This window comes from Stenella coeruleoalba (genome assembly GCF_951394435.1).
Source record: "Stenella coeruleoalba genome assembly, chromosome: 20".
Lineage (NCBI taxonomy): Eukaryota > Metazoa > Chordata > Mammalia > Artiodactyla > Delphinidae > Stenella > Stenella coeruleoalba.
Window position 1 is genome coordinate 46,170,002 of NC_137166.1, and position 27,158 is coordinate 46,197,159.

The window sequence follows — 27,158 nt, forward strand, 5'->3', positions numbered from 1 at the left end:
CAGGCGTCGTGTGAACAGCAGCTGGTGCCGAAGGCGGAGGTGGCACCTGAACGGTGAGCGGTTGGGTTGGAGGCCGTGGTGGCAGGCCCGGGAGTCGCCGGGGGCCAAGGAGGTGTAGAGACCAGATTAGGGGACTCGGGAGATATAGCGGGTGGCGTGTGTCGGGGGGTGGTCCCATTTTGGGATCACGGTTGCCGGATCAAGGCTGCCGGAAGTGCGCTTTTTCTTCTCCCCGGGAACCCGAGGGGAAACTGAGGCTCGGAGTGGGGCTCGGAACTGGGGGAAGCGCTGAGGCCGCCGTCTTTTCCTGCGAGCAGAAGATGTCGGACAGCGAAGACAGCAACTTCTCCGAGGAGGAGGACAGCGAGCGCAGCAGTGACGGCGAGGAGGCCGAGGTCTGTGGCTGGGACGCTGGGGGAGGCGTTGCGCTTGGGGACAGGACCAGAGCAGAACGGCCCATGTGGAAGCTTAGCGGGGATCAGAAGCATCTCTGGCCTCTGGGAGCTTCCAGGTTGTCGGGAGAGATAGGGAAGTAGGCAAGCCCAAGTCAAGCAGAGGCTCAGGTGCTGGAGACCCGGGATGTTCCAGGTCCAGTGATTTAACAAGTGATGTGTTTGAAGGACTTGGCATATAGTAAGAACTCACTATTAGTTTTTATATTTAGGTGTGCTCAGTCATTCCAGAAATATACTTCTAGCGTCTACTACATGCTAGACACACTTCTTTACCCTTGGGCTACGCCAGTAAACAAAACAGATTTTTAGAATCTTTCTTTGCTCTGGTGAGGGTAAACAAACGTAACTGAGAAGTAAATCATTTAGTGAGCTAGAAGGCACTCTGGAGAAAAGTAGAGTAGAGAAGGGGAATAGGGAGTGCTGGTTGCACTTTGGGTAGGGTGATCCTGGTGAGTCCGGGAGGGTGACATTTGGAAAAAGATTTGTGAGGTGAGTGAGTGAGTCATGTCATGTGGAAGAAGGGTGTTCCAGTAATGGGGAACTGCAAGTGCAAAGTTGGGAGCATGTCTGTGGTGTTCAGAAAGTAACAAGAAGTTCAGTTTGGCTGGATCAGAGTGAGTGCAACATAGAAGTAACAGGAGCCAGATCTTGTCGAATCTTAAAGGCTGTGGTGAGGAATTTGTCCTTAACTGAGTGAGATGAAGCCATGAGAAGGTTTTGAGCAAAGGAAGCATGTGATCTAATATTTTGAAAGGATCACTTTAGCTTCAACCCAAAGGGGTCTGTTGAATGTCACTGTTTTAGGAACCAAATAAACATTTCCTGGGACATAGCTGATTTCAGATATTATTTTATTAGCTATTAGCCTGTTTTATTTATTTCTCATTTACTCGTTTGTTGAACAGGTAAATGTTTGAGCATCTATTGCTATGTTCCAGACACTTCCTAGGCGTTGGAGAGAGTGGAGCAAGGCAAATTTCTGCCTTCACAGAGTTTACAGTTAGTAGGCAACAATTACAGACAAAGAGATGGCAGTATGATTATAGAAACGTTAACTTATTGCTTAAGTTAGTTGCCAGCACTTGTAGAAATTTCATGTAAAAATCAAGCTCTCTTGCTTTTCTGGGACAATGGGAGGAGCCAGCAATCTGAGTGACACCCCAGCCCTTTTCTCAAGAAGTGGCATCCCTTCTTTAAAGTTAGGAATTTTCTCCAGTTCCCGGGATATATTAATTGCCATTTGTCATCATGCAGATTTAAGAAAAGGAAAGATTTCATAAATCTGTGTTCTGGAAAACATCAGGTAGGTGAAGAGTGCCATAGGTTTCCCTTGAGCTGCCCTACTTATTTACGTTTCCTGTCTGCCCTCTGCAGGCATTTGATTGTCAATCCTTGTTGCGTCCTTTGGGGAGTCCTCAGCTTGCCATGGTGGGAATGGGACAAGAGGGAAGATGACACGAAGGGCCTTTACTTGAAGCTGTCTCATTGAGTCCTTGGTCTCTGACTCATGGCTTCAAGACACTTTGCTTGTGGTTAAAGCCTGATGGTAATGAGACCCTTATGAGCTCTCTGTCTTGAGGTGGAGGTAGTTTTATAAGCAGATGGTTACTCCAGGGGATGCTGAGGACGGACTGTGTAAGAGCACGTTCAAACCCTGAGGTAACATAGAGATAGTAGTGAGAGCTATCTCCTCAGAAGATGCGGAGCCAGGTTTGGAAAGAAGACTGCTGGGACTGAGCCAGGGGGATGATGACAAGGTTCCTAGAAGTCAGGCTGTGGTCCTCTTGTAGTGTGAGTTGTTAAAGTAAGGGACGTTGTGGGCTAGTTAGGATTCTGTATTAAGCAAATAGAATTGACCCTTGAACACGATGGATTTGAACTGCTCGGGTCCACTTATATGTGGATTTTTGTTCAATAGTAAATTGTACTGCATGATCCAAGATTGGTTGAATCCTGAGATGCGGAACCGTGGATACGGAGGAACCTTGTATTCGGAGGGCTGGCCATAAGTTATGTGTGGATTTTTGACTACACAGAGGGTTGAAGCCCTTGACTTCCATGTTATTCAAGGGTCAGCCTTATTTTTTTAAAGTCATTTTCTGTTCCCAGCCCCAGGCTGGGTGGTGTGTTAGGGACCCAGCAATGCCTGAGCTAGCATGGGCCTTTCACTTAGGGAGCTAGCTCTCGGTGGTCAGGGCTGTGATGGAGGAAGCCCAGAGAGTTGTGAGCCCGGAGAATGTGCCTGACTTTCCTTGGTGGGGAGAGGGCAGGCGTCACTTCCTGGAAGAGAGGGTATTTTTTTTTTTTTGGATAATTTTATTCTTTTATTAATCTTTGATATATATATGTATTTATTAATAAAATTCAGAGTTGCTATATGGAGAAATAGCTTTGTACCAATATTGTCTTTGTATGTGTTTATCAATAATGTATGAGATTGCCTCATGTGCTCCTTTTCCTTTATTCTCTTGCAGGCAGTAGATGTAGTTATCAGTTGTTTTTAAAATTTCTAGGCAGCCAAAGGACTAACTAGTATCACTTAAATAAAGAAGGCAAATTGTCCCAAAGTAGGAACAATTTACCTTCATTATGGAACATAAAGTCCTCATATGAAGGGGGAAGAATTTCATAGCTAAAAGCTTTGAACTACAGAAGATTTATGAGTAACTATGTATGTTGTTTCCAAGTGGACTCTATAATTAATGTCTAGGGGTTATCTTTGGTATACAATGGATTTTGATTTTTTAAATATTATTAGATAATATACAAAAGAATGTATTTAATTGTATGTAAGTTATGAGAAATAATAAAAAGGAGAGGGTATTTTGATTGAAGTATGAACAAGAGGCAGAAGAGAAAGGCTTTTTATGCTGAGGACTGGCATGGATGCTGGACAGTGCTATGAGAGCATGCTGCAAGTGGTTCAGTGTGGCTCAAACCTAGCATTTAGGAGGGGGAGCCCAGCGAGGCGGATGAGAGGGAGAGGCAGAGGGCACAGTGTGCACTCCCAGACCAGGCTGCTAGGGAGCTGGTTCTTTGCCTGAGGGCAGTAGGGAGCCGTGGCTGTGTTTTAAGCAGGGCACCAAATGATCAGATTCGTGTTTTTTTGTTTTGTTTTGGTTTGGTTTGTTTTTGTTTTTTGGCCGCATGGTGCGCGTGTGGGATCTTAGTTCCCTGACCAGGGATTGAACCCATTCCCCCTGCAGAAGTGTGGAGTCTTAACCACTGGACCACCAAGGGAGTCCCCCAGATTCGTGTTTTAGGTCATAGTTTCCCAAGACTGTAGGATGTTTTCCAGGTGGGGAGTAATGAGAAGTGCTTTTAGGTGGAATAAGAATAAGACCTGAAGCCACATTGACTCATTTAGTGAGAAAGTTATTTTCTTTTTAGTTGTACACCCTATCTTTTAATTGGGTCATGGAGAAAGTTTCACTTTAGTGCTACTGTGTCTTGAACACCTTTCTGAAATTTGCTAGTCTCTGTGTTTGGCAGGGAGAACAGGCCTTAGACTTAGCCTGCAGCAGGCAACAATATCATGTTGGGACTTAGTAACATTACTTTTATCTTTATGGTTACTTTCTGTCTATAACTAGCTAACCTTTAAAGAGTTTTAACTTCTGAAACATTTCAAAACAAAAAAGTTTGCCTCAGAAGTAAAAATTTTAGTGAATTTAAAGAAAATATTAGATAAATGGGTTGTACCGATGTGGACATGGCAAAAAGTCATGAAGTTAATGAGCGAAAGGTTGAAGTTTGGGGAACACTGTTTTGTGTGGGTCATTTCCTTTTGTGGTTTGTATGAAAAAGAGGGATTGGAGGCCAAGAGACAAGAAAGGAAGCTGGGGCAAGGATTCAGATTTAGAGGGCAATGTTCTAGCCTAGGCTAGGGGCTGTGCAGATGGGGAATAAGGGACGGATTGAAGAGACGATGCTCAAAAAGCAGAAAGGTCAAGAATTTGGTGCCTGATGGGAGCTAGAGGAGGCAAGCACAGGTCTAGGGGAAGACACAGAGGCCAGTTTGGGGTGTGGTGGTTGTGAAGGGCTCAGAGGACATCTGAGGAAGGTATCCAGGAGGCTGCTGGCACAGGAGGGTCTCTAGTTCTGGAAAAAAGTAGGGGACTGGAGACTGATGGGATGTCATCTACAGAGACAGTAAGTGAGATCGTGGAAGGTAAAATGGCCAGGAAGAGGGTGCATGGAGGGAGAAGGAAAGTGGGCCCTTGGTTGAACCCTGGTGATTGAAGCCAGTATTTGAGAGGTGAGCACAGTAAAGGGAGCCTGCAGAGGAGCAGGCGGAGAGGTTGGAGAAAAGCCAGGAGAGTGCGATGTGGCAGACACCAAGGGAAGAGCGTTTCCCTGCATGAAGAGTGGTCGGTGGTGTGAGAGGTCTTATAGGTAAGGACCAAAGAATGTCCATAGAACAGCTGTGAGAGGCGGTCAGTGGCCTTGGCAGCAGTGTGGACTGGAAACAGACGTGGGAGTCATCACAGAGATGTCCACCACAGCCAAGGGAGTGGATGAGATGGCCCAGGGGAGTTGTAGCATGGAGAGAGACAAGAGCCAAGGACCAAACCTAGTGGAGTGATAACATTTAAAGGCTCGGTGGAGGCTAGCAAGGAGATCTAGTTTGGGGGGTGGGGTCAGCTCCCAGATATTGGTTGGGTGGATGGCGGTGCTGTCACTGAGATAGGATGGCTACCAGGGAGGCCTGGCCAGGGTGGAAGGACATGTATGCAGAGCAGAGGGGGCTGTGATCGTCCAGGCAGAGCTGAGGTCAGATTTAGGGGTGGAGAGCATGGTGTCTGGATTTGGGGGTTTCAGTACACTGGTGCCCCAACCCTACCTGACCCTGCAGGTAGAGGAGGAGCGGCGGAGTGCAGCAGGTAGTGAGAAGGAGGAAGAGCCTGAGGAAGAAGAGGAGGAGGAAGAGGAGGAGGAATATGATGAGGAAGAGGAGGAGGAAGATGATGACCGGCCCCCCAAGAAACCCCGCCACGGCGGCTTCATTCTGGATGAGGCTGGTATGTGACAGGGCTGGCGAGTGCTGAGCAGAGGCTGGACTTCCACCTTCAGTTCTATTTCTCCAATGTACTTTTTAAACATTTTCTTTTGGTAAATGTCAAACACACAATCGTAGGGTAGTTTACGGAACCCCCGTGTGCCATCACGTAGCATCAGTAGTGAACAGCTCAGTGCTGCCCTGTTTTGCTTATTCCTGCTCACTCCCACCCACCACTGGATGATGTTGAAGCCAATCCCAAATACACAATTTAACCCCAAAATATTTCATATGTATTCCTATAAGATAGATCCTTTTAAAACCCAGTTACAATGCCATTATCCTCCTTTAAAAAACTACTAATCGTGAAAAGCTCAGATGACCTAGAAGTAGGCAGCTGGACAGGGTAGTGGAGGCTGACAGATGCAGGTCCCTTCTGGCCTCGCTCTGCTCTTTTCTCCACGTGGCCCTGGGCAAGTTGCTGCCTGTCTGTCTGAGCCTCTTTTCCCCCTTGTACAGGGGGACAGGCAGTTCTGCCGACTTCAGCAGGAATATTTTGGGGATTTGGGGGACTATGCATGTAAAGCACGTCAAGCTGATGGCAGCCCAAAGTATAATGCCCAGCCTGCAGTAGGCCCTCAGAAAACAGGGTTATTATTTATGTTACATAGACCCACAATGTCTCTGCTGTTCTGTAACTGCTTTTCTGTTCAATGCTTGTGGAGGTAGATATAACATAGATAGTTTAGGTTAAATGAGTTAATTCTTGTAAAGAAAGTTTTCTGAACATTTGGCAAGTACTCTGTAAGTTTTAGCTGCTCTCATCATCATCATCATCACTGTTGAAATATCTGTTTTTTTCCAGTGGCTGCACATTGTTCCATTCTGTGATGTGCTTTATTGAACCAGTCTCTTGTGGGACATTGATGTTGTTTGTAGTTTTCAGTAGTATAAGCAGCATTGCCTTGAGCATCTTCATATAACATTTAGACTCACATATGCAAGTTATTACCTAGATCAGGCATTCTTAATCTTTTTTGTACTGTGACCCCTTTTGGAGTCTGGTGAAACCTATGGAAGTGTGATTCCCTGACCCTTCTCAGAATCATGTTCTGAAATGCATTTAAAAAAATACACAGGATTCCAAAGAAAACAATTATATTGAAATACAGTATCTAAATATTAAGAGAACATTGTGATGTATGTGCTTCTTTTTTAGCACATTGAAATAACAAGATTTAGTGGAGGATCTGTTAAGAATTTAATTTTGAAGTAACACTGATTGTGAGTAATATTTTAAGATATTTATAGCTGTACTGTGCTATGAAAATTATCAGATTTCATGGCTAACACTACTGTGGTTTGTTGCCATTGCGCATAATTGATGTAAATACTAAATTTCACTTAGAGATTAGTGAAAATGAAGATGTAGTTTTTTAACTAACACAGACGTGGCAGATTTTTTACATGGTAAATCCCTATAAGTCAAATTGCTGGACAAATGGGATGCATTTTTTTTTTTTTTTTTTGCGGTACGCGGGTCTCTCACTGTTGTGGCCTCTCCCGTCGTGGAACACAGGCTCCGGACGTGCAGGCTCAGCGGTCATGGCTCACGGGCTCAGCCGCTCTGCAGCATGTGGGATCTTCCCGGACCGGGGCACGAACCCGTGTCCCCTGCGTTGGCAGGCGGACTCTCAACCACTGCGCCACTAGGGAAGCCCGATGCATATGTTTTTAAAGCTTTTTGATATCTTTGGCCAAATGTCAGCTCCTGAAAATGTTGCTACTTGATACTCCCACCATCCATACATGAGAATGCTTGTTTCCCACACGCAGGTAAAGAGAAGCGACTTGAAACACCACCCTTCATTTTCTTGGGACCTTCTTACCTGAGAGGAAACCAGGGAACAGAGGGGCAGGAGATGCTCTAGGTGTTCCTGGTTCTCAGAGAGCTTCGGCCCTTTTCTGAAAGGCTGAAAGGGAGGGAGTCCTTGCTTAGAGAGAAAGTCTTAGACAGCAGATGGGCTCAGATCAAGAGAACGGATAACATGCCATGTGACAAAGATGTGGGCCACTAGGGACACCTACTTGGTGGTGGTGGGAGTGACATTCAGCACTGCCTGTGGCGATGCCCATTAACATCTACCACATCAGGACCCTAGATCCAGCAATTCCCTTTTAGGAGATCACCCCACAGGTACATAAGGATACAAGAACAAAGACACTTGCTGCGGTCCTGTTTGCAGTTGTAAATGTTTGGTGATCTAAATGCCCATCGATGATAAGAGCCTGGTATAATGAACTATAGGACAGATAATGAGGTGTGTGCTGCTATGGAAGAACTCCAAGCTACTAGTACTGCTTTAAAAAAGAGGGTGGGACAGAACAGTGTGTTAAAAAGGTGTGTGGAAGGGGACTTCCTTGGTGGCACAGTGGTTAAGAATCCACCTGCCAATGCAGGGGACACGGGTTTGAGTCCCGGTCCGGGAAGATCCCACATGCCGTGGAGCAACTAAGCCCATGCGCCACAACTACTGAGCCTGCGTTCTAGAGCCTGCGAGCCACAACAACTGAGCCCGCGAGCCACAACTACTGAGCCCGCATGCCACAACTCCTGAAGCCTGCGTGCCTAGAGCCCGTGCTCCGCAACAAGAGAAGCCACCGCAGTAAGAAGCACGCAACCACAGTGAAGAGTAGCCCCCGCTCACCACAGCTAGAGAAAGCCCGCGTGCAGCAACAAAGACCCAATGCAGCTATAAATAAATAAATAATAAATAAGTTTATAGGAAAAAAAATTGTGTGAAGGGAAAATAGTGGTGGGGGATTTATATGCATTTCTTGTATAAGGTCAGATTACCTCTAGACTAGAAGCTGGTCACACAGTTGCATCTGAGAAAGGGGATTGAAAGGGGTTAGAAATGGGAGGGAGACTCACTGTACACTTACATCCTCTGTACACTTTGGATTTTTTCGTTGTGTGTTGTTTCAGTTTTTAGTGTAATATTCAATACATACAGGAGTATATGTTATGTAGTGGAGAGGTTAAGCGCATGGACCCTGGAGCCAGACTGCCTCTCAGGTATCAGCTGAGAGTCTTAGGCAAGTTAGGTGACCTCTCTGGGTTTCAGAGCCCTTACTGTAAAATGAGAACAATGGTGGTACTTCCCTTAGGGTTGCCAGGATGATTCAATGAGGAATTTGGGAAGTACTCAGAGGAGGGCAGGGCACACAGTACGCTCTCAATAAGGGTTGGCTGTTACAAATGTAAGCGAATAATAATAAAACCAACAAACCACAAATCCTATCTTTAAAAAAACAAACAAATAAAACTATATACCAATTTTCCCTTCCCTTGATAGTTGGGAGGGAACTTTTCTGCTTGCTTATTTTTATCATATTTTTAAAATGGATCTGTGGATGGTAGGGGGAGGGATGACTTCTAGAGTCAGGCGGATCTGCACATTAGACCTGACCCTACTGCTTGAGGCAGTTCTGAGGCTTTGGGTGAGAGCCTCACCTGTCCAAGCCTCAGTGTCCTGACCTGTGAGGTGGGGATTTGTAGTGCCTGTTGCCCAGAGGAGATGTTTCCTGGGAGCTGTTGTCATGAGGTCGTCTTTTCCCTGGATGCCCCCCTGATCACCTGGCGTTTCCGTTTCAGATGTGGACGATGAGTATGAGGATGAGGACCAGTGGGAGGATGGAGCAGAGGACATCCTGGAGAAAGGTGTGTGTGGGCCCCACCTCTGGGAGACCACTGGGGGTGTGGCCGAGAGGGCCTTGAGAGCCCACCCCCACCCCCATGCCCGGAGCCACCCCAACCCACACCCTCCTCACCTTGCTTCTTTCTGTCGTTGCCAGAGAGGCCAGCTCCGCACCCTTTTCCTTTTAGGCCCATGAGTTGGGGGGATGGGGGCTGTGGGGAGAGGACTCTGGGCTCCTAGGGCCCCAGTGAATCCCTTCTGGGGGCTGTGGGGGTGGGACAGGCTCTATCCCAAGATACCCCCCACTTCCTGGGCCAGTGCCACCCCTTCCCTGTTATTTTCCGTTCTGTGCGCCTCATACATTTCGGCTTCTCCCCCCACCACCTGGTGCCTGGCCTTTACTTTTGATTTTCAACCTTCTTGTGTCCCTCCCTTCCCCTTCCCCCAACCCATTGGTTGATTTCGCTGCTATAATTTGGCTCATACTTTGTCTGCCCTCGCCCACCACCACCACCACCACTACCACCACCACCACCACCACCACCTCCTCTTCCTCCAAGTAGAAGAGATTGAAGGTAAGAACCTGAAAAGTGTGCTTCCCCGACCCTCCTCCCATATCCTGACATCTCCTCCTTCCTGCCTGTGGCACCCTCCCTCACCCCTGACCCCTCCCCGGCCCCGGGGGCTCTGACTCACGTAGGGTCCAGAGGCAGGGGGTCTGGGGCCAGGTCTCCAGCAGTTGTTGGCCTGGGAAAGCGTGTATGTGTTTATGTGTGCGTGTGAGTGTGAGCATTGCCGGTAGCAGGGTGAAGGGGTTGGGGGGCTGGGATGGAGTTCAGGATGTGCTTAGGCAGTGGCGATGAGATGGGGAACAGCTGGATGTCCCCAACTGCTGGGCCCCATCCCCAAGGAGGACACTGAGAAGCAGGATGTTGAGTAGGCCAGAATAGGAAGGTGAGGGTTAGGGGTTTCCTCAGTGAGGCATCTGTTGCCCCAGGACCCACCTCTGACCCCCTTAACCCGCACCGCTTTCTCCAGGCCCCTGCTTGCTCTTCATCTCCCCTTACTCACCCCATCTGCCCATTTTTTTTGCAGCCTCCAATATCGACAATGTTGTCTTGGATGAAGACCGTTCCGGGGCTCGCCGCCTACAAAACCTCTGGAGGTAAGCAGTGAGGGGAAAGGGAGGTTTGGGGGCAGGTCAGCCCACCCTCCTCTCCTCAACCTTCAATTCTTGTTTACTTTCCCCCTCACACCCCAGGGACCAGCGAGAAGAAGAACTGGGCGAGTATTACATGAAGAAATACGCAAAGTCATCTGTGGGAGAGACGTAAGGGTGTGGGCTGGGCTGATGGGAGGCTGGGAGCAGGTGGTTCCTTTCCGAGAAGGGTCAGGGGTCTGACAGACCCCTTCCTTCCTGACGGCCCTTCTCTCTCCAGAGTATATGGAGGATCCGATGAGCTCTCGGATGACATCACCCAGCAGCAGCTGCTCCCGGGAGTCAAGTAAGGGGGTGGGACAGGAGGGCCGAGGTGGGAATTTTTACTGGGGTGATGTGCCCACACGGCTCACTCCCTGAAATAAATCAGATCACAGTGTCACACAGAGTGGTGGATGGTGGAAAAAGAGGGGAAGGGCAGATTGGCACTGTTCTCCTGTCTGCTTATGGATGGAAGGATGGAGAAGGGAGAGGGTGTGGAGGGAGAGGAAGAAGGATGGGTGTGGTGATTTGTATGTTTCATGATCAGGAGACAGTTTCACTAAAAGGCTTCCTTTTCCTCTCCTGTCAGGGATCCCAATCTGTGGACTGTCAAATGTAAGGTATGTGCTCTGGCCTCATGGCTTGGGGGAGGCAGGGGAATGGGAGAGGCAGCCTCATTGGGGGGAACTCTCCTTCTGTCTTTCCTGGGTCTTCTTGATCTGTCACTCTCTTCCTTCTGTCTGCCTCTACATCCGTCTCTCTCCCCCCACCCTCCTCCTCCCCTCCCCTCTCCCTCCCTCACTCAGTGTCTCCTCCCTGTTTTTCTTGCTGTCCATTACTCTTGCTCTGTAATCTCTCCATCTCTCTTGCTCCTCCCTCTCTCCTACTTTATCTTTTTTTTGGCCATGCCACGTGGCTTGCAGGATCTTAGTTCCTCAACCAGGGATCGAACCCAGGCCCCTGGCAGTGAGAGTGCCAAGTCCAACCACTGGACCGCCAGGGAATTCCCACTGTCTTACTTTATCTTTTTTGCTTGATGATTCTTTCTTTCTTTTTTTCATTGAGGTATAATTGGCTTACAATATTATGTAAATTTCAGGTGCACAACATAGTGATCCACAATATTTTAAAGATACTCCATTTATAGTTATTAGAAAATATTGGCTATGTCCCCTGTGTTGTACAATATATTCTTAAAGCTTTATTTTATTTTATACATAGTAGTTTGTACCTCTTAATCCCCTACCCTTATCTTGCCCTCCCCTGACTCTGTCTTTCTTGCTGCTGTCTCCTGCCCCCTTTTCTATGTCCTGTTCTCCATCTTGTCATTTCTCTTAAGTCTGCCTTTCTTCTTCCAGATTGGGGAGGAACGGGCCACAGCCATTTCCTTGATGCGCAAGTTCATTGCATACCAGTTTACAGACACGGTAAGTTGGGTAGGCAAGCAACTTGTGGGTGAGAGACAGGTAAAGCCCAGAGTGAGGGACAGTACAGGTTCAGGGGTACCAGATACCCCTTGCACTGAGCAGCACTGCCTGGTAGGTGAGCTGCTTCAGCTAGAAAATGACCACTTTCTGGATCAAAGTGTTCTTCATGCCTTATAGAGGTACTGTCTTTATTCTCTCTGCATTTCTGGCAGGATTCCCCAGCCTCTGCACCCCTCTGGAAGTCAACCATCTAGCTCCCTGAGCCTTTTCTGCCTGAGAACGAGTTCTGCCTGTTCACCAACCCTGGTGGGCAGCTGTCACCCTCTTACTGTTTGGTTGCGAGTCCCACCATAGGGCAGTGTGGCTAAGTGCATCACAGAACAGGCCTTTGGGGAGGAGAATTCCTTCCTTCTCTCTTTCACTCAGTTATCAAAATCCACTGAGCCCCTCCTCTGGGCTGGTCCCAGCATTGGGAGATGCTGAGGATACAGCTGTGACCATGCCAGAGCTGGTCCCTGCCCCTTAAGGGCTCATTCACACACAACACACAAAACATGAAGTAATGCCGGCTGCGTGCAAGGCAGCAGATGCTGCATTAAGGGCACAGATTTTTCTTTAGACTCCTTGGTTTTGAATCCTGCCCCTGCTGCTTCCTCACTGTGTGACCTCTATCAAGCCGCTTCCCCTCGTTGCGCCCCTTGCTTGCCCCTCAGCATCGTTAGGATTAAGTATATTTGAATATGTCCAATCCTTAGCCGGGACTTGTTCTGCAGCTTGTGTTCAGTAAGTGTAATTGTTATCATAGGCGTAATTGTTAGTTTTGGAACCAGGACGTGCTGGTTGGTAACTTTCTCACTGAATATGATTTGTGTTAGGCTGAGTGCATAGCTTTTACCTGCCAAAACAGTGGGTGTGTGTCAGTGGGACCAAGTGGACAGTTGCAGGATTTGCAAATCATGATTTTGAATGTGCTCAAACTTCTACCCTATGCCCTGGGCGAGATTCTAGTGACCCCATTTGAGATGGGACTGAAGTGGTACATGTATATCATGAAAGCCAAAATCTCTCCATACCCAAGTCCCATTTTTCAGAAGTAATTACTGTTGGTTTGTGTGTCTTTCCAGACTGTCTTCTCTGCATATTGAAAAATAGGTATTAAAAAAAAATAAAATGGTATTATATACGTATCATTCTGCAGAGAGCCTTTTGTCAATACCATAGTCATCTTTCCATGACAGTAAACATAAGGTGGTTTCCATTTTTCACTATCACAGCGAATACGGAAACAAACTAGGTGCTTTTTAAAAAATTGAAATATAATTCACGTACTGTATGAAAACATGTTGCTGGATTTGGTCTTCTACTATTTCATTACAGATTTTTGCATCTATATTTATAAGGGATGTTGGTCTGTAGTTTTCTTATGATGTCTCTGTCTGGTTTTGGTATCAGGGTAATAATGGATTCATAGGATTAATTGGGAATGTTCCCCCCTCTTCTATTTTTTGGAAGAATTTGTGAAGGAGTGGTATTAATTTTTTAGATGTTTGGTAGATTTCACCAGTGAAGCCGTCTAATCCTGGGCTTTGGGTATGTGTGTGTGTCTGTGAGAGAGAGTGTGTGTGTGTGTGTGTGTGTGTATGTTTTTTGCTTATTAATTCAATATTTTTACCTCTTATAGGTCTATTCACATTTTCTATTTCTTTTTGAGTCAGTTGTAGTAATTTATGTCTTTCTACAAAACATTCATTTCTTTTAGGTTATCTAATTTATTGTCATGCAGTTATTCATAGCATGCCTTAAAATTCTGTAAGTTTGGTTGGTAGTAATGTCCTTTCTTTCATTCCTGATTTTGGTAATTTGAGTTTTTTCTTTTTTTCTTGGTCAGTCTGGCTAAAGGTTTGTCAAATTTGTTGATCTTTTCAAAGAACCAACTTTTGGTTTTGATGGTCTTCTCTATTGTTTTTCTAACCTCTATTTTACTTATTTCCACTCTGATCTTTATTATTTCTTCCTTCTGCTTGCTTTGGGATTAATTTCCTCTTTCTCTTCTAGTTTCTTAAGGTGGAAGGTTAGGTTATTGATTTGAAAAAAAATTTTTTTTCAGTTGGTGTTTACAGCTGTAAATTTATCTCTAAGCACGGCTTTTTCTGCATCCCATAAATTTAGTATGTTGTGTTTTTGTTTTCATCATCTCAAAATATTTAAAAATTTCCCTTACTATTTCTTCTTTGACCCACTGGTTACTTAGAAGTGTGTTCCGCATATTTGTGAACCTTGTAAATTTCCTTTGATTTCTGACTTCATTCTGTGTGGTTGAAGAATATATTATACTTCATATGATTTCAATCCTTTTACATTTGAGACTTGTGTTGTGGCCTAACATATGGTTTATCCTGGAGAGTGTTCAGTGTGCCCCTGAGAATTCCACTGCTGTTTGACAGACTGTTCTAGCTATAGATGTCTGATAGGTCTTGTTGGTTTGTAGAGTTGCTCAAGTGTTCTGTTTTCTTGTTGATCTTTTGTCTAATTGTTCTGTCCATTGTCGAAGGTGGGGTATTGTAGTCGCCAGTTATTATTGGTGAATTACCAATTTCTCTCTTCATTACTGTTGGGTTTTGCTTCCTGTATTTTGAGGCTCTGTTGTTAGGTTCATATATATTTATAATTCTTATATCTTCTTGATGGATTGAACTTTTTATCATTATTAAATGTCCTCTGTCTCTGGTAACAATTTTTGTCTTTAAGTCTGCTCTGCTGTTAGTATAGTCACTCCAGCTCTCTTTGGTTCTAGTTGCTTTTTCCACAGAACATATGTTGGATGTCTTTCTGTGTCACTACATATAGATCCATCTCATTGTTTTTTTTAAGTACTACATTGTATTTCATGGTACAGGCAGACCTCGGAGATACTGGTTCCAGACCCTCACAATAAAGTGAATATCATAGTAAAGCAAGTCACATGAATTTTTTTGTTCCCCACTGCATGCAACACTTACGTTTACACTATACTGTATTCTATTAAGTGTGTCATAGCATTATGTCTAAAAAAAACAATGTACAGACCTTAACTAAAAAGTAATTGCTGTTGGGAAAATGGCACCGATAGACTTGCTCCCTGCAGGGCTGTCACAAATCTTCAGTTGTAAAAAACACAATAGCTACAAAGTGCTATAAAGCCAAAGAGCAGTAAAACGAGTTATGTCTATATGGTTATTCCATAACTTAACAAGTCTTTCTTTGGGGGCATTTAAAAATTTCCAGTCTTGTTTGTTTTCTATGCTAAATGGCTCTGCAGTGAATGTCCCTGTGTGGGGGTCATTGCACAAACGTGTTTCTGTGGGATAAATTCCTAGAAGAGAGACTGCTGAGGTGGCGGTCATTACTGGTACCAGCAGTCGTGTCTCACTGTCTCTTTTCACTGGCTCGGCCCTCCAGCCCCTGCAGATTAAGTCGGTAGTGGCACCAGAGCATGTGAAGGGTTACATCTACGTGGAGGCCTACAAGCAGACCCATGTGAAGCAGGCCATCGAGGGCGTGGGCAACCTGCGGCTTGGCTACTGGAACCAGCAGATGGTGCCCATCAAGGAGATGACAGATGTGCTCAAAGTGGTGAAGGAGGTGGCCAACCTGAAACCAAAATCCTGGGTCCGCCTCAAGCGGGGCATCTATAAGGACGACATCGCTCAGGTGTCTGGGGCTGGGCTGGGCTGGGGTGGCCGAGGAGGCCAGGGCTCTCTGTTCTGTCCTCCCCTCCTTTCTCTTTGTCCTTTCCAGCCCCCTGACTAGTGCAGAGAGCAGAACCCCACAAGGATCAGGTGAAGCAGAGTCTGGACTTTGTTGTGAGCACACAGGAAAGGGATAACCATCTTCTGTGCATGTTCTATGCGTGTTGAGTAAAGATCTGAAGGTGGTGAGGGAGTGAGCCACGCGGAGTTCTCGGGGAAGGGATGTGGCAGAAGGCAGCCCATGAGCTAGGACCGTCACTGGCCGAAGCAGAGTGAATGAGGGTGAGAGTGGCAGGAGATGAGTTCAGGAAGGCAACGGGGCCTGTGACTCATCCTAGAGCTTTGGCTTTTACTGGAGTCAGATGGGAGGGTTCTAAGGGATACAGTGTGGCTTGGATTTTGATAGGATTACGCTGCTGACTGCATTGGGACTAGACCACTGGTTCTCAAGCAGGGGTACCCCCAGGGGACCTTGCACAATGAATGGAGACATTTCTGGTTGTTTCACCTGGGGAGGGAGTTGAGTCTGATATCTAGGGGCTAGAAGCCAGGGGTGCTGCTAACATCCGTCAAGGCGCGGGACGGCCGCCACGACAAAGGCTTACCCAGATGAGAAACCCTGCAATAGACTGGATGGGCCACGGGAGCAGGGAGACCAGTGAGGAGACTGCTGCCACAGCCTAGGTGGCAGGTGATGGTAGGACAGGACTGAGGCTGCAGTAGTAGAGGAGGGGGGAGAGGTCAGAATTTTTGAAGGCAGAGCTGACAGTTTTGCTACCAGGTTGGATATGGGTGTAAGAGAAAAAGAGTGAAGAATGCCTCCCACGTTGTGTGCCTGAGAAGAAGGAAGGATGGAGAGGGACAAGATGGGGAGAGGAGTGGGTTTGGGGCAATCAGGAGGTTAGTTGCAGTTACGCTGGGTGTGCGGGACCTTCTAGGCATCCAGGTGGAGATGTCAGGATGGTAGTGGATACTCAGTTTCAGAATGGAGGGAAGACAGGCTAGAGAGTGAATTTGGGGGACTTGTCAGCAGTTTCATTTCTTCCCCATCACCCTCTGTCCCTTGCCCTTCCTGGCATCTCCTTTCCCTTTCTGTGTCCGGGGTCAGGAGGGGAGGGCTGGGCCCCTGCTGACCACCTGTCTGGCCTTCTCAGGTGGATTACGTGGAGCCCAGCCAAAACACCATCTCCCTAAAGATGATCCCACGCATCGACTACGACCGCATCAAGGCCCGAATGAGCTTGGTATCGTGGGGATGTGCTGCCAGTGGGGAGAGGGGGTGCTTGATACCCCTGCTGGTGGCCAAGCCCTCGTCCCTCACCCTTCCTACTCATGCCCCTTTTCCTACACAGAAAGACTGGTTTGCCAAAAGGAAGAAGTTTAAGCGGCCTCCACAGAGGCTATTTGATGCAGAAAAGATCAGGTGAGTGTCCTTGGGCTGGGCCAGGCCGGGTGCCCAGAGCTGTGGTGTAGGATATGCCTTTGCAGGTTCCCCCACAGGGCTGGGCTCCCGGAGCCATCCGTGGTTTGTGAGTGGTTAACTTGGCAGTATAGCCTTAGCCATGTTATTTAACATCCTTGTGCCTTGGTTTCCTCTGCTGCAAAGATTATAATAGTAACCCCCACTTCCTAGGATTGTATTGAGACTCAAATGATTTAATATGTGTGTGTGCCCAGAACACCACTTGACACCTAGTAAGTGTGATTAATGGTATCACATATTGCAATGAGATTTATCGACACATCAGGCTTTATAAAGTCTCTTACCCTCATCTCCTGATGCCTGGACACCTCAGTTGTGGGTACAGAGCCCCTTCCACTCAGGGTGTCTCCCTTCCCCTCCCCGCTGGATAGAGCATTGGAGCAGTCCAGGGTTTCCAGTGTTCCAGGGCTGCCGGGGGCTCCAGCGGGAGGGCAGGAGAGGAGGAGTTGGAGAAACAAGAGCCAGTGACACTTTTCCTCTGGTCCTGTTCCGGAAACACATCATGAGCAGCCAGTTTTTCACTCTCTTAAAGGCTGGACTGTAGAATGAGCCTTTTGATTTGCCAGCCTGGGCTAATACCTCCAGGCCAGGCCAGATTAATACTTCACATGCCTGAATTGGACTCATTTACACCAGTGGTCTCCACTCATCTGGACATCCCCTGCTGAGCACAAACTAGAGTGACCCTTCCCTGCCCCCCAGTAGCCGGTCTGACGCAGTGCCCAGACATGCGCAGCTGAGCAGTCTCGCCTCTTGCCAAATGTAGCGTGGGAATGAGAAGATGATTGAGCAGTTGGCAGGAGGAGCTCAGCCTGCTCCCTAGCGCTCCGTTTTTGAGAGCGGGGCAGGCTTTCCCTCCCCACTCTAGAAGCATGGGCAGGAACTAAGGTCCCCCTGTCCCACATGCAGGGCCATTAGAGCTAAGCACAGGCTTGGGAGTCCCACCGCCCTGCATTTGAATCTTGACTCTCAGACTCAAGGGCTCGGCCATGTTGGCCATGTGGTGTGCCCTCCCTGAGCCTCCTTCTCTCATTTCCCTGGAAACAAGGCTCATATTACTGATGTCATGGGCTTTGGGGAGGAGTCGGTGAGGTCATATGTGTCCGTGAGTGTTAACTGTTAGCAGTGTCTGATACTTTGTCTAGCTAGTACTCACTGAGTGCCTGCTGTGTGCCAGGCCCTGTTATAGGGGAAATAGTGAATAAAAGATGCTAAGTCCCCCCCTTCTGGAGCTGCCATTCTAGTTAGGAAGATGGGTCAAACTTGCTGTAGTGGAAAATAAAGCAGGGACGGGGGGCAGCAGGGTGCAAGAAGGTGGGTGCTGTGCGCCCTTCTGTCGAGGCGGGGCCTTCGGGCTTTGTGAGAGGTCACTCTCGCCAAGGGGTGTGTGTTTTGGGGGGGGATGGCTCAGGCATCCTGTGCCCTTTTCCCCCTTTGCCAGCAGAGGAGACTGAGGTACAGCAAGATTCTCCTCTTAACCTCCACTTCCAATGTTCTCTCCCCCACAAACTCCCAGGTCCCTGGGGGGTGATGTTGCCTCTGATGGTGACTTCCTCATCTTCGAGGGGAACCGTTACAGCCGGAAGGGCTTTCTGTTCAAGAGCTTTGCCATGTCTGCTGTGGTGAGGGTCCCAGAGGGGGTCGTGCTAATGGCGGTGGGAAGCGGGGAGGCCAAGCTTTCTCCCTCCTGCAGTCCAGGCCCCAGAACAGTGGGTTATCTGGGCTTGTCTTGGATCCTCAAGTTAGGAGTATCCCCAGGGGATTAATCTCACCATCTCTCCAGTCCGCTCAGCCGGGCTGTGACACTGACTTTCATCCACTTCCTTCTCTTCCTCTTGTCTCTTGGGGCTCAGATCACGGAGGGTGTGAAGCCCACACTCTCTGAGCTGGAGAAATTTGAGGACCAGCCAGAGGGCATCGACCTCGAGGTGGTGACTGAAAGCACAGGTATTTGGTCCTGGTCAGTAACCCAGGCCAAGGAGGGGGCGGCCCATGGTGAGCAGCCCTCAAGTTAGCCCTGTGCCTGCCCCCACAGGGAAGGAGCGGGAACACAACTTCCAACCTGGGGACAACGTGGAGGTGTGTGAGGGTGAGCTCATCAACCTGCAGGGCAAGATCCTCAGCGTGGATGGCAACAAGATCACCATAATGCCCAAGCACGAGGACCTCAAGGTGGGTACCATGCTGCCCGTGTGTACGTGGTGGGTTGAGGGCATGACGAAACCATGGAGTAATCTTGAGGTCACTGGTTTTAGTTTGCTTAGGGGTGGTTGTGTCTGAGGCTTGTCTAGGCCCAGCATGGTGTGTCTGGGGTGAGGCTGTCTCCAGGTGGGTCTGAGGAGGTATCTAGTCTGGTGTCATATGTCTTGGGGACAGGCTGTCTCTGTGCGGGGTAAAGGGTTGTCCAGGCTGATATCCTGAGTCTCCGGGGCAGGCTGAGGTTGGTCCAGGTGGCCTGGGGTAGTCTGTGGTTGGGGGTGAGCCTGGAGTGGGTTTTGGCCAGGGTCTTTCTGAGACCACGAGTGGAATCTGAAGATGGGGAGACAGATGGGTTGTGGTGACTTCCCCTGACTTGCTTGTTGTCCTCACACCCGATCCCTAGGACATGCTGGAGTTCCCGGCCCAGGAACTTCGGAAGTACTTCAAGATGGGGGACCACGTGAAGGTGATTGCCGGCCGGTTCGAGGGCGACACAGGCCTCATTGTGCGGGTGGAGGAGAACTTCGTCATCCTCTTCTCGGACCTCACCATGCACGAGGTAGCTAGTGGAGGGCTGGGAGTGGGGTGAATGTGCCAGGAGGAGACCGAGGCCGATGAGCCACGTGGACCCTGCTTCACCCTTTCCCGTCTCCCACAGCTGAAGGTGCTCCCCCGGGACCTGCAGCTCTGCTCGGAGACGGCATCAGGTGTGGATGTCGGGGGCCAGCATGAATGGGGGGAGCTGGTGCAGCTGGATCCCCAGACCGTGGGTGTCATCGTGCGACTGGAGCGGGAGACCTTCCAGGTGTGTGTGCTGCACGCAGAGGCAGGCTTACTCTAGGGGCTTCCTCTCCCTCCAGCTCCTCATCCTGGGAGGTGGCCGCACATGGTGGCTAAGATCCCAGACTGCTCAGGGTTGCAGACCTGGCTCTGTCACCCATGGCCAGCTGTGTGATATCAGGCAAGTGCGTGTCATTTACCCTCTCGGTGCCTCAGTATCACACCCTGTAAAAAGAAGATAGCAGCAGCATATACTTCGTTAGTTGTGACTGAATCCGTGACATCAGATACGTACCCAGGCATTCGGTGCTTTCTCAAGGGCTGGGTACTGCTGGTGCCTTCCTCCCCTTCACCGTGCATGTGGGAGCCACAGAGCGTAAATGCTTAGGACCCTGGGCTCTGGATTCACATCTCAGCTCTGTTGCTCTGCGCTGTATGACCCTGGGCTAGTAACTTGCCCTCTCTGGGCCTGAGATTTCCCCTCTATAAAATGGGAATTGTGACAGCATCCATCTCAGAGGGAAATTTTGAGGCCTCAGTGAAATCTTGTGTGAAGAATTTAGCATGGGTCTGGCACAGAGTGATGGGTAGACATTAGCTGTTATGTTAACATCTATTCCTCTGCTCATCTCTCAGGTCCCTGATGCTCAGTTGGAATGGAGGCTCCTCCCAGAGGGTGTTTTGGAATATGACTGGGGACATTTTCGGTTGACCCAGTGCCTGGGGGGTGGTTCTCTGACATTACCTGCCCCAGAGTCAGGGAGTCTAGACGTCCTGCAGAGCTTGGGACAGTCTCCTACAGGAATAATCATCCCACTGTAGGGAAGCCCTGCTCCACCTCACCCCTTTCTACTCTCATCCCCTCAGTATCCCCTCCCCTCCCTCCGTAGGTGCTGAACATGTATGGGAAGGTGGTGACTGTCAGGCACCAGGCTGTGACCCGGAAGAAGGACAACCGCTTTGCCGTGGCCCTGGACTCAGAACAGAACAACATCCATGTGAAAGACATTGTCAAGGTCATTGATGGCCCCCACTCAGTGAGTATAAGCTCCTGCCCGTCTGTCACATCTGAAAGAGTTGGGGTGGGGCATGGCCACGAGAGTGACTGTCCTTCCCCATCCAGGGCCGGGAGGGCGAGATTCGCCATCTCTTCCGCAGCTTCGCCTTCCTGCATTGCAAGAAACTGGTAGAGAACGGGGGCATGTTTGTCTGCAAGACCCGCCATCTGGTGCTGGCAGGGGGCTCGAAGGTGAGACAGGCATGGTGGCACCCTCTCTGTTGGCCACCTGACTCGGCTCTCTGACCTACCCTGGCCCCAGGAGTGACAAGAATGGGCTTGTGGAGGATTAGGAGGGCAAGTGTCAGTGTCAGATCCTTGGCAAAGTATGGAAAAAAAGGGTTATTGGGATATTGAGCTATTTACCAAATAATTTGTTCATTCAGTTTTATTGTGCACCTGTTAGGTGCTTGACACTGGGGGTACGGCAGTGAACAAGACAGAAAAATCTCTGCCTTTCTAGTGCTGCTGCTCTGGAGATGAACAGATAAATAAATACATGCATAATACAATTGGGACTGATGGCAAGCACTATGAAGAAAAATAAAACGGGATAAGGAGACAGAGAATGATGGGCGCTGCTGCAGGTGGCATTTGAGCAGAGACCTGAAGGAAGGGTCAGAGAGCCACCTGAATGTCTCAGGGGAAAGCAGAGTTCCTGAGGTGGGATTTGTAGGGAAGTTGTACAGAACCAGGTATCAGAAAGGAAATCAAACCTGGGATCTGGGGAGCTGGGACCAGGAGATGGTTTTCTCAGGCCCTGCAGGTGGAATGCTGAATTCCCATGGCTTGCAGTTTCTGTGTCACTGGGGGTTTAAATTCCTGACTACCACATTTTAATCTCCTTGCCCAAGGGAGGCCTGGGCCTCTTGATTGACAGGCCCACAATGGCATAGGGGTGACTGTTTTCCCAAAGGGAAATAGAGGCATTGTGACCAGAAGGAGGGAGGCAAGGCTGCTGGGCAGGTTCAATCAGGAACTGTTCCCAAATGGCAGCAGGCAGTGTGGTGCAGGGGCTGGGAGCCTGTCATCCAGGCCCTGCCTTCCTGTTCACTTCTTGCCCTTTCCCCAGCCGCGAGATGTGACCAACTTCACAGTAGGTGGCTTTGCCCCTATGAGCCCCCGGATCAGCAGCCCCATGCACCCCAGTGCTGGAGGTGAGGGGAATTTGGGGTGGGGATATGTCTGGGGGGTGGAAGAGAGAGGCTGTTCAGCCCACACTCACTGAATGTCTGCTCTGGGCTGGCCCGACCATGATGGGGCTCACAGCCCAGGGAAGACCCGACCCCCTACCACAGTGCAGCTCAGGGTGGCTAGGGCTGTGATGGGAAAGCCCAGGGCTCTGGTGGTGGGCCCCCAGAGGAGCCTCCTAACCCAAGAGTGGAGGGAGTCAGGTGAAGAGGGGGCTGGAGGGTACCCTGACTGTGGGCACAGCACATGAGAGGATGGCCCCAGGGACTGGTGACAGTCTTCTTCCCCAGGTCAGCGTGGTGGCTTTGGCAGCCCGGGTGGTGGCAGCGGCGGCATGAGCAGGGGCCGGGGGCGGAGAGACAACGAGCTCATCGGCCAGACTGTGCGCATCTCCCAGGGGCCTTACAAAGGTGACCTGCAAGACTGTGTGGAGGCCTGGGGAGGGGCACGGTGAAGGAGAGCCCACCCAGCCTGACCTCCTGCCTCCCCACCAGGCTACATTGGCGTGGTAAAAGATGCCACGGAGTCCACAGCCCGTGTGGAGCTGCACTCCACCTGCCAGACCATCTCAGTGGACCGTCAGCGCCTCACCACAGTGTACGGGCCAGGGCAGGGCTGGGAGGGAGGTTGTTGGGTGGTGCAAGAGCCCTACTCACCCCACTTGTTCTCTGTGTCTACAGGGGCTCACGGCGCCCGGGCGGCATGACCTCGACCTATGGGCGGACACCCATGTATGGCTCCCAGACGCCCATGTACGGCTCTGGCTCCCGCACGCCCATGTACGGCTCTCAGACGCCTCTCCAGGATGGTGAGCACTCCCACGGGACGGGGATGAGGGGCAATGTGGGGGGATCTGGAGCCAGGACAGAACTGATGGACACACATCTCTCCCGTTCCAGGTAGTCGCACCCCGCATTATGGCTCTCAGACGCCCCTGCATGATGGCAGCCGCACTCCTGCCCAGAGTGGGGCCTGGGACCCCAACAATCCTAACACACCGTCACGGTGAGGGCCAGGAGCTTGGGGGCTGGGGCGGGGTTCCCTGAGCCACTGGGTGTGTGTGCCCATGTGCGTGAATGGTTCTGCTGTGTTTCTGTGTGATGGACCGGTCTGTGTGGTCCACCCTGTGTTCTCTGCTCAGCCCCAGGCTGGTTATGTGAAGGGGTAGGCAAGGCTGGGGCTGGGGGCAAAGTAATCTTTCCAGCTCCCATCGTAGTAGCATGCTGTGGTCAAGACCTGGGCTTGGAGACAAATTGTGTGATCTTGGTCATGTGACTTTGGGCAACCTCATCTCTATTTCCCAAGTCTCCTCACCTGTGAAATGGAGGCCTCTGGGTGGGGCTGTTTGTGAGGATGAAGTTGCCTTGGTTTTGCCTGGTGTTCAGCGCTGTTCTGGAAGCATTTGCTATATTATTGCGATCACCACAGTCATTCTCAACAGACGTCTCTCCCCAACAGGGCTGAGGAAGAATATGAGTACGCGTTCGATGATGAGCCTACACCATCCCCACAGGCCTATGGGGGCACCCCCAATCCCCAAACACCTGGCTACCCAGACCCCTCGTCCCCGCAGGTCAACCCACAGTACAACCCGCAGACGCCAGGGACGCCAGCCATGTGAGTCCACTGGGGCTAGGCCTTATCAACCGCTGTCCAAACCCTCCCCACTGCCACCACCTCCTTCTCTCCCCTTCTAATGCCCCCAGCTAATGCCCCCCACCTCTCCTTGTCTCTGCAGGTACAACACAGACCAGTTCTCCCCCTATGCAGCCCCCTCCCCGCAAGGCTCCTACCAGCCCAGCCCCAGCCCCCAGAGCTACCACCAGGTGGCGCCAAGCCCAGCAGGCTACCAGAACACCCACTCCCCAGCCAGCTACCACCCCACCCCCTCGCCCATGGCCTATCAGGTACTGCTCACTTGGCACGCCCTTGAGGGTGGTGGGCTAGGATGGGCCTTGGGCCTATAGGGACAACCAGGCCAAATAACCTGTTCCCAATGACCCCATCCCTTTTTCCCTACAGGCCAGCCCCAGCCCAAGCCCTGTTGGCTATAGTCCGATGACACCTGGAGCTCCCTCCCCTGGTGGCTACAACCCACACACACCGGGCTCAGGCATTGAGCAGAACTCCAGCGACTGGGTGACCACTGACATCCAGGTGAAGGTGCGGGACACCTACCTGGATACACAAGTGGTGGGGCAGACAGGCGTCATCCGCAGTGTCACGGTAAGCGCCCAGGCTGGTGGGTGGGCGGGCATCCCTTCCTTTGGGGTCCCCAGTCTCTCTGGTTACTGTTTTCTGTTTTCTTTTTAACTGTCTATCCCCATTTTCCAGTACTCATTTATAGCTGGAAAAACAGATGTGGAAAGGTTTGGCATGTAAGCTCTACAGGCCAGGGACTTCTGCCTTTTGTGCTCATGGCTGGGCCCCCAGCGGCCTGGGACAGTGACTGGCACCCAGGAGTGTGGTTACTTTTTGACATACTCTTCTAAGATCAGTTCAGTAACATGGACTAAGTGCTCCTCTGTGCCAGGCTTCGGCTTAGCGCCAGGCACCCACGCCCCCCGGGCGTTCCCAGCTCCAGCTCTGCTGGCCTCTCTCCATTCTTCTCAGTCACTGAATTCTCAGCAGCCTCAGGGCCTTTGCTTATTACTTTCCTCTGTCTAGAACTCTCTTCCTGCCATTCTTTGTCTAGTTAACTCCTACTCATCCTTCAAGAAAGCACTTGGGCTGTCTCAGATCTGTCTCTTATGGGTCCATGTAATTCTTTTTCATGTTATCTACCTGTTTAAAAGCTTAAAGTTTACCCTGGTGTGGTTCTTTGATTACCAAGCCTATATTTTCTTCCCAAGTAGCCCCAGTTCCTAGATGAGGGACTGACACCTTGTTGGCCCCTCAGTAAATATTAATTGAATTAATTAAACACCAGAGAGGAAGACAGCTCCAGGCCCTACCCTCACAGATTTCACATTCCAGTGGGGGAGACAGACACGTCTCCAGACAGTGACAGCCCAAGTGGCCAGAGCTGGGATATAGGAAGCCCAGAGGGCAAGGGGAGCTATGTGAACCCAGGGAGGCACCTTATCCAACTTTGGAAGGGATCAGGGATGGCTTCCGGCAGAAGGTGACATCTGCGCTGAGACCTGAAGAATGAACATGAGTAAGCCGAGAGAAATGGCTGGGGAAGGGGTTGAGTGTGTTCTAGATAGAGTGCACGTGCAAAGACCTGGAGGTGAGGGAAAGCCTGGCACAAATTGGGGGGTTGAAGTCTTCATTGTGGCTGGAACATAAAGATTCAAGGGGGAAGGTGAGTGATGAGGCCAGAGGAGTGGCTGGAGCTGGTCACATGCCAGCCTGGGGAACTTGGATTGTGTCCTGAGGGCACTGGTAGGTGGTGGAGGAATCTAAGCAGGGGAGTGGTGGGATCAGATCCGTGGTTTGGAATCAATTCACTATGTTGCTCTGTCATAGTTGGATCGGGGCTGGGAGCCCAGAGGGAGGTCAGGCTGTACTACAGGGCTGTGGGGAGGAGAGGAAAGAGGGAGGTGGGAGAGACCCTCAGGAGGCTGAATGGACAGGCCTCAGAGCTGGAGGTTGTTGGTGAAGTTGCTGACTAAGACGAGGTCTAGAGCTCTGGCTGGTGCCGGGGACCATTGGGCCATCCTTGAGACGGAGACCCAGGATGAGAAGCGAGTGTGGGGAAGAAACTGAGGCCAGTTTGGGACACGATGAGTCAAGAGCCTGAGAAACAGTCTCCCTTTTGGCCTAAGTTAGCTTCATGCTGGAGCTTCCCTTGCTGATCTGATCACCCTGCCCCCATACACCACAGACCCCAGGCCTTGGAACCAGGCCCAGCCTTCACCTTTCCTGCCCCTGTGTCACTTTGGGAAAGTGACTTCTTAGAATAAGCCCTGATCCTATGTCCCTTGGGGGGGGGGGCGGTATCAGTCCTGTGTTGGGAGCAGGCCAGGCTGACCAGGCTGTCCCCACCCCCAGGGAGGCATGTGCTCCGTATACCTGAAGGACAGCGAGAAGGTTGTCAGCATCTCCAGTGAGCACCTGGAGCCCATCACCCCGACCAAGAACAACAAGGTAAGGGAGGACAAAGGGATGTGGGGGCATTGGGCTGCTGCCAAGGACCGTGACCCCATGTGTCGTGTTGTCCCCGCCCCCCCCCCAGGTGAAGGTGATCCTGGGTGAGGATCGGGAAGCCACAGGTGTCCTGCTGAGCATTGATGGCGAGGATGGCATAGTCCGCATGGACCTTGATGAACAGCTCAAGATCCTCAACCTCCGCTTCCTGGGGAAGCTCCTGGAGGCCTGAGGCAGGCAGGGTGGACTTTGGCAGATGAATCTGGTAGATGGAGAGTGTCCCTCCTTCCTTTCCTGGCCCTTGGCTCTGACACAGGATCTGGGCCCTGGAGCAGGGCTAGCCGGGTTGATCAGGATTTCTTTTATTTTCCTTTCTGGGTTCCTGTCTCCCTCCCTGATATTCATGGGAATCAGAGTAGAGTCGACAGGGACAGTCCCCACCTTCCCCAGCTTTCTTTTGTGTTACGGTCTTTCAATAAAAAGCTGTTTGGTCAAAAGTCGTGTGTGTGTGTGTGTGTGTGTGTGTGTGTGTGTGTGTGTGTGTGTGTGTGTGTGTGTGTGTGTGTGTGTGTTTGTAAGTGGGGTCATTTGCAGACCCCACTTACTTCCACGCTGTGTGGCCTTAGGCAAATAACAGTCCTACAAAAGCCTGTTTCCCCATCTAGAAAATGATACTCCCTACCCCAGAGGGCTGTTGAATGTTTAAGACATTGGAAAGAGATTATTAGAACAGAGCCTGCCATGTGATTGACAAAGTTACATCTTACTCATGCTCGAGTTAAGTGAAAATCAGTGAGTATCCCTCAGGAAGCCTATATTGCTCCTTTGGTGCAGGTTACAGCATT

General features: G+C 50.1%; 1 protein-coding gene across 1 annotated transcript; it reads left to right on the forward strand.

Annotated features, from left to right (window-relative positions):
• Positions 1-26,802, forward strand: SUPT5H (SPT5 homolog, DSIF elongation factor subunit). The gene is made up of 30 exons (XM_079908179.1): positions 1-53; positions 318-395; positions 5,311-5,476; positions 9,113-9,178; positions 9,719-9,730; positions 10,251-10,320; positions 10,417-10,485; positions 10,595-10,660; positions 10,946-10,976; positions 11,715-11,783; positions 15,222-15,473; positions 16,666-16,755; positions 16,864-16,934; positions 18,511-18,616; positions 18,848-18,941; positions 19,030-19,166; positions 19,597-19,752; positions 19,852-19,998; positions 20,864-21,010; positions 21,097-21,222; positions 22,103-22,187; positions 22,512-22,631; positions 22,716-22,818; positions 22,902-23,029; positions 23,121-23,226; positions 23,680-23,838; positions 23,960-24,128; positions 24,244-24,447; positions 26,218-26,313; positions 26,402-26,802. The coding sequence occupies exons 2-30, from the start codon at positions 321-323 to the stop codon at positions 26,543-26,545; spliced, it is 3,264 nt and encodes a 1,087-aa protein (XP_079764305.1). The 5' UTR covers positions 1-53; positions 318-320; the 3' UTR covers positions 26,546-26,802.
• The last annotated feature ends 356 nt before the right edge of the window (positions 26,803-27,158 follow it).

Bases quoted from the DNA above. Each gene is read 5' to 3' on its own strand.
- SUPT5H (XM_079908179.1), top strand. From the start codon at position 321: ATGTCGGACAGCGAAGACAGCAACTTCTCCGAGGAGGAGGACAGCGAG. The intron at 19,753-19,851 runs GTAGCTAGTGGA...CGTCTCCCACAG, and splicing joins CGGACCTCACCATGCACGAG to CTGAAGGTGCTCCCCCGGGA. The intron at 21,011-21,096 runs GTGAGTATAAGC...TTCCCCATCCAG, and splicing joins TCATTGATGGCCCCCACTCA to GGCCGGGAGGGCGAGATTCG.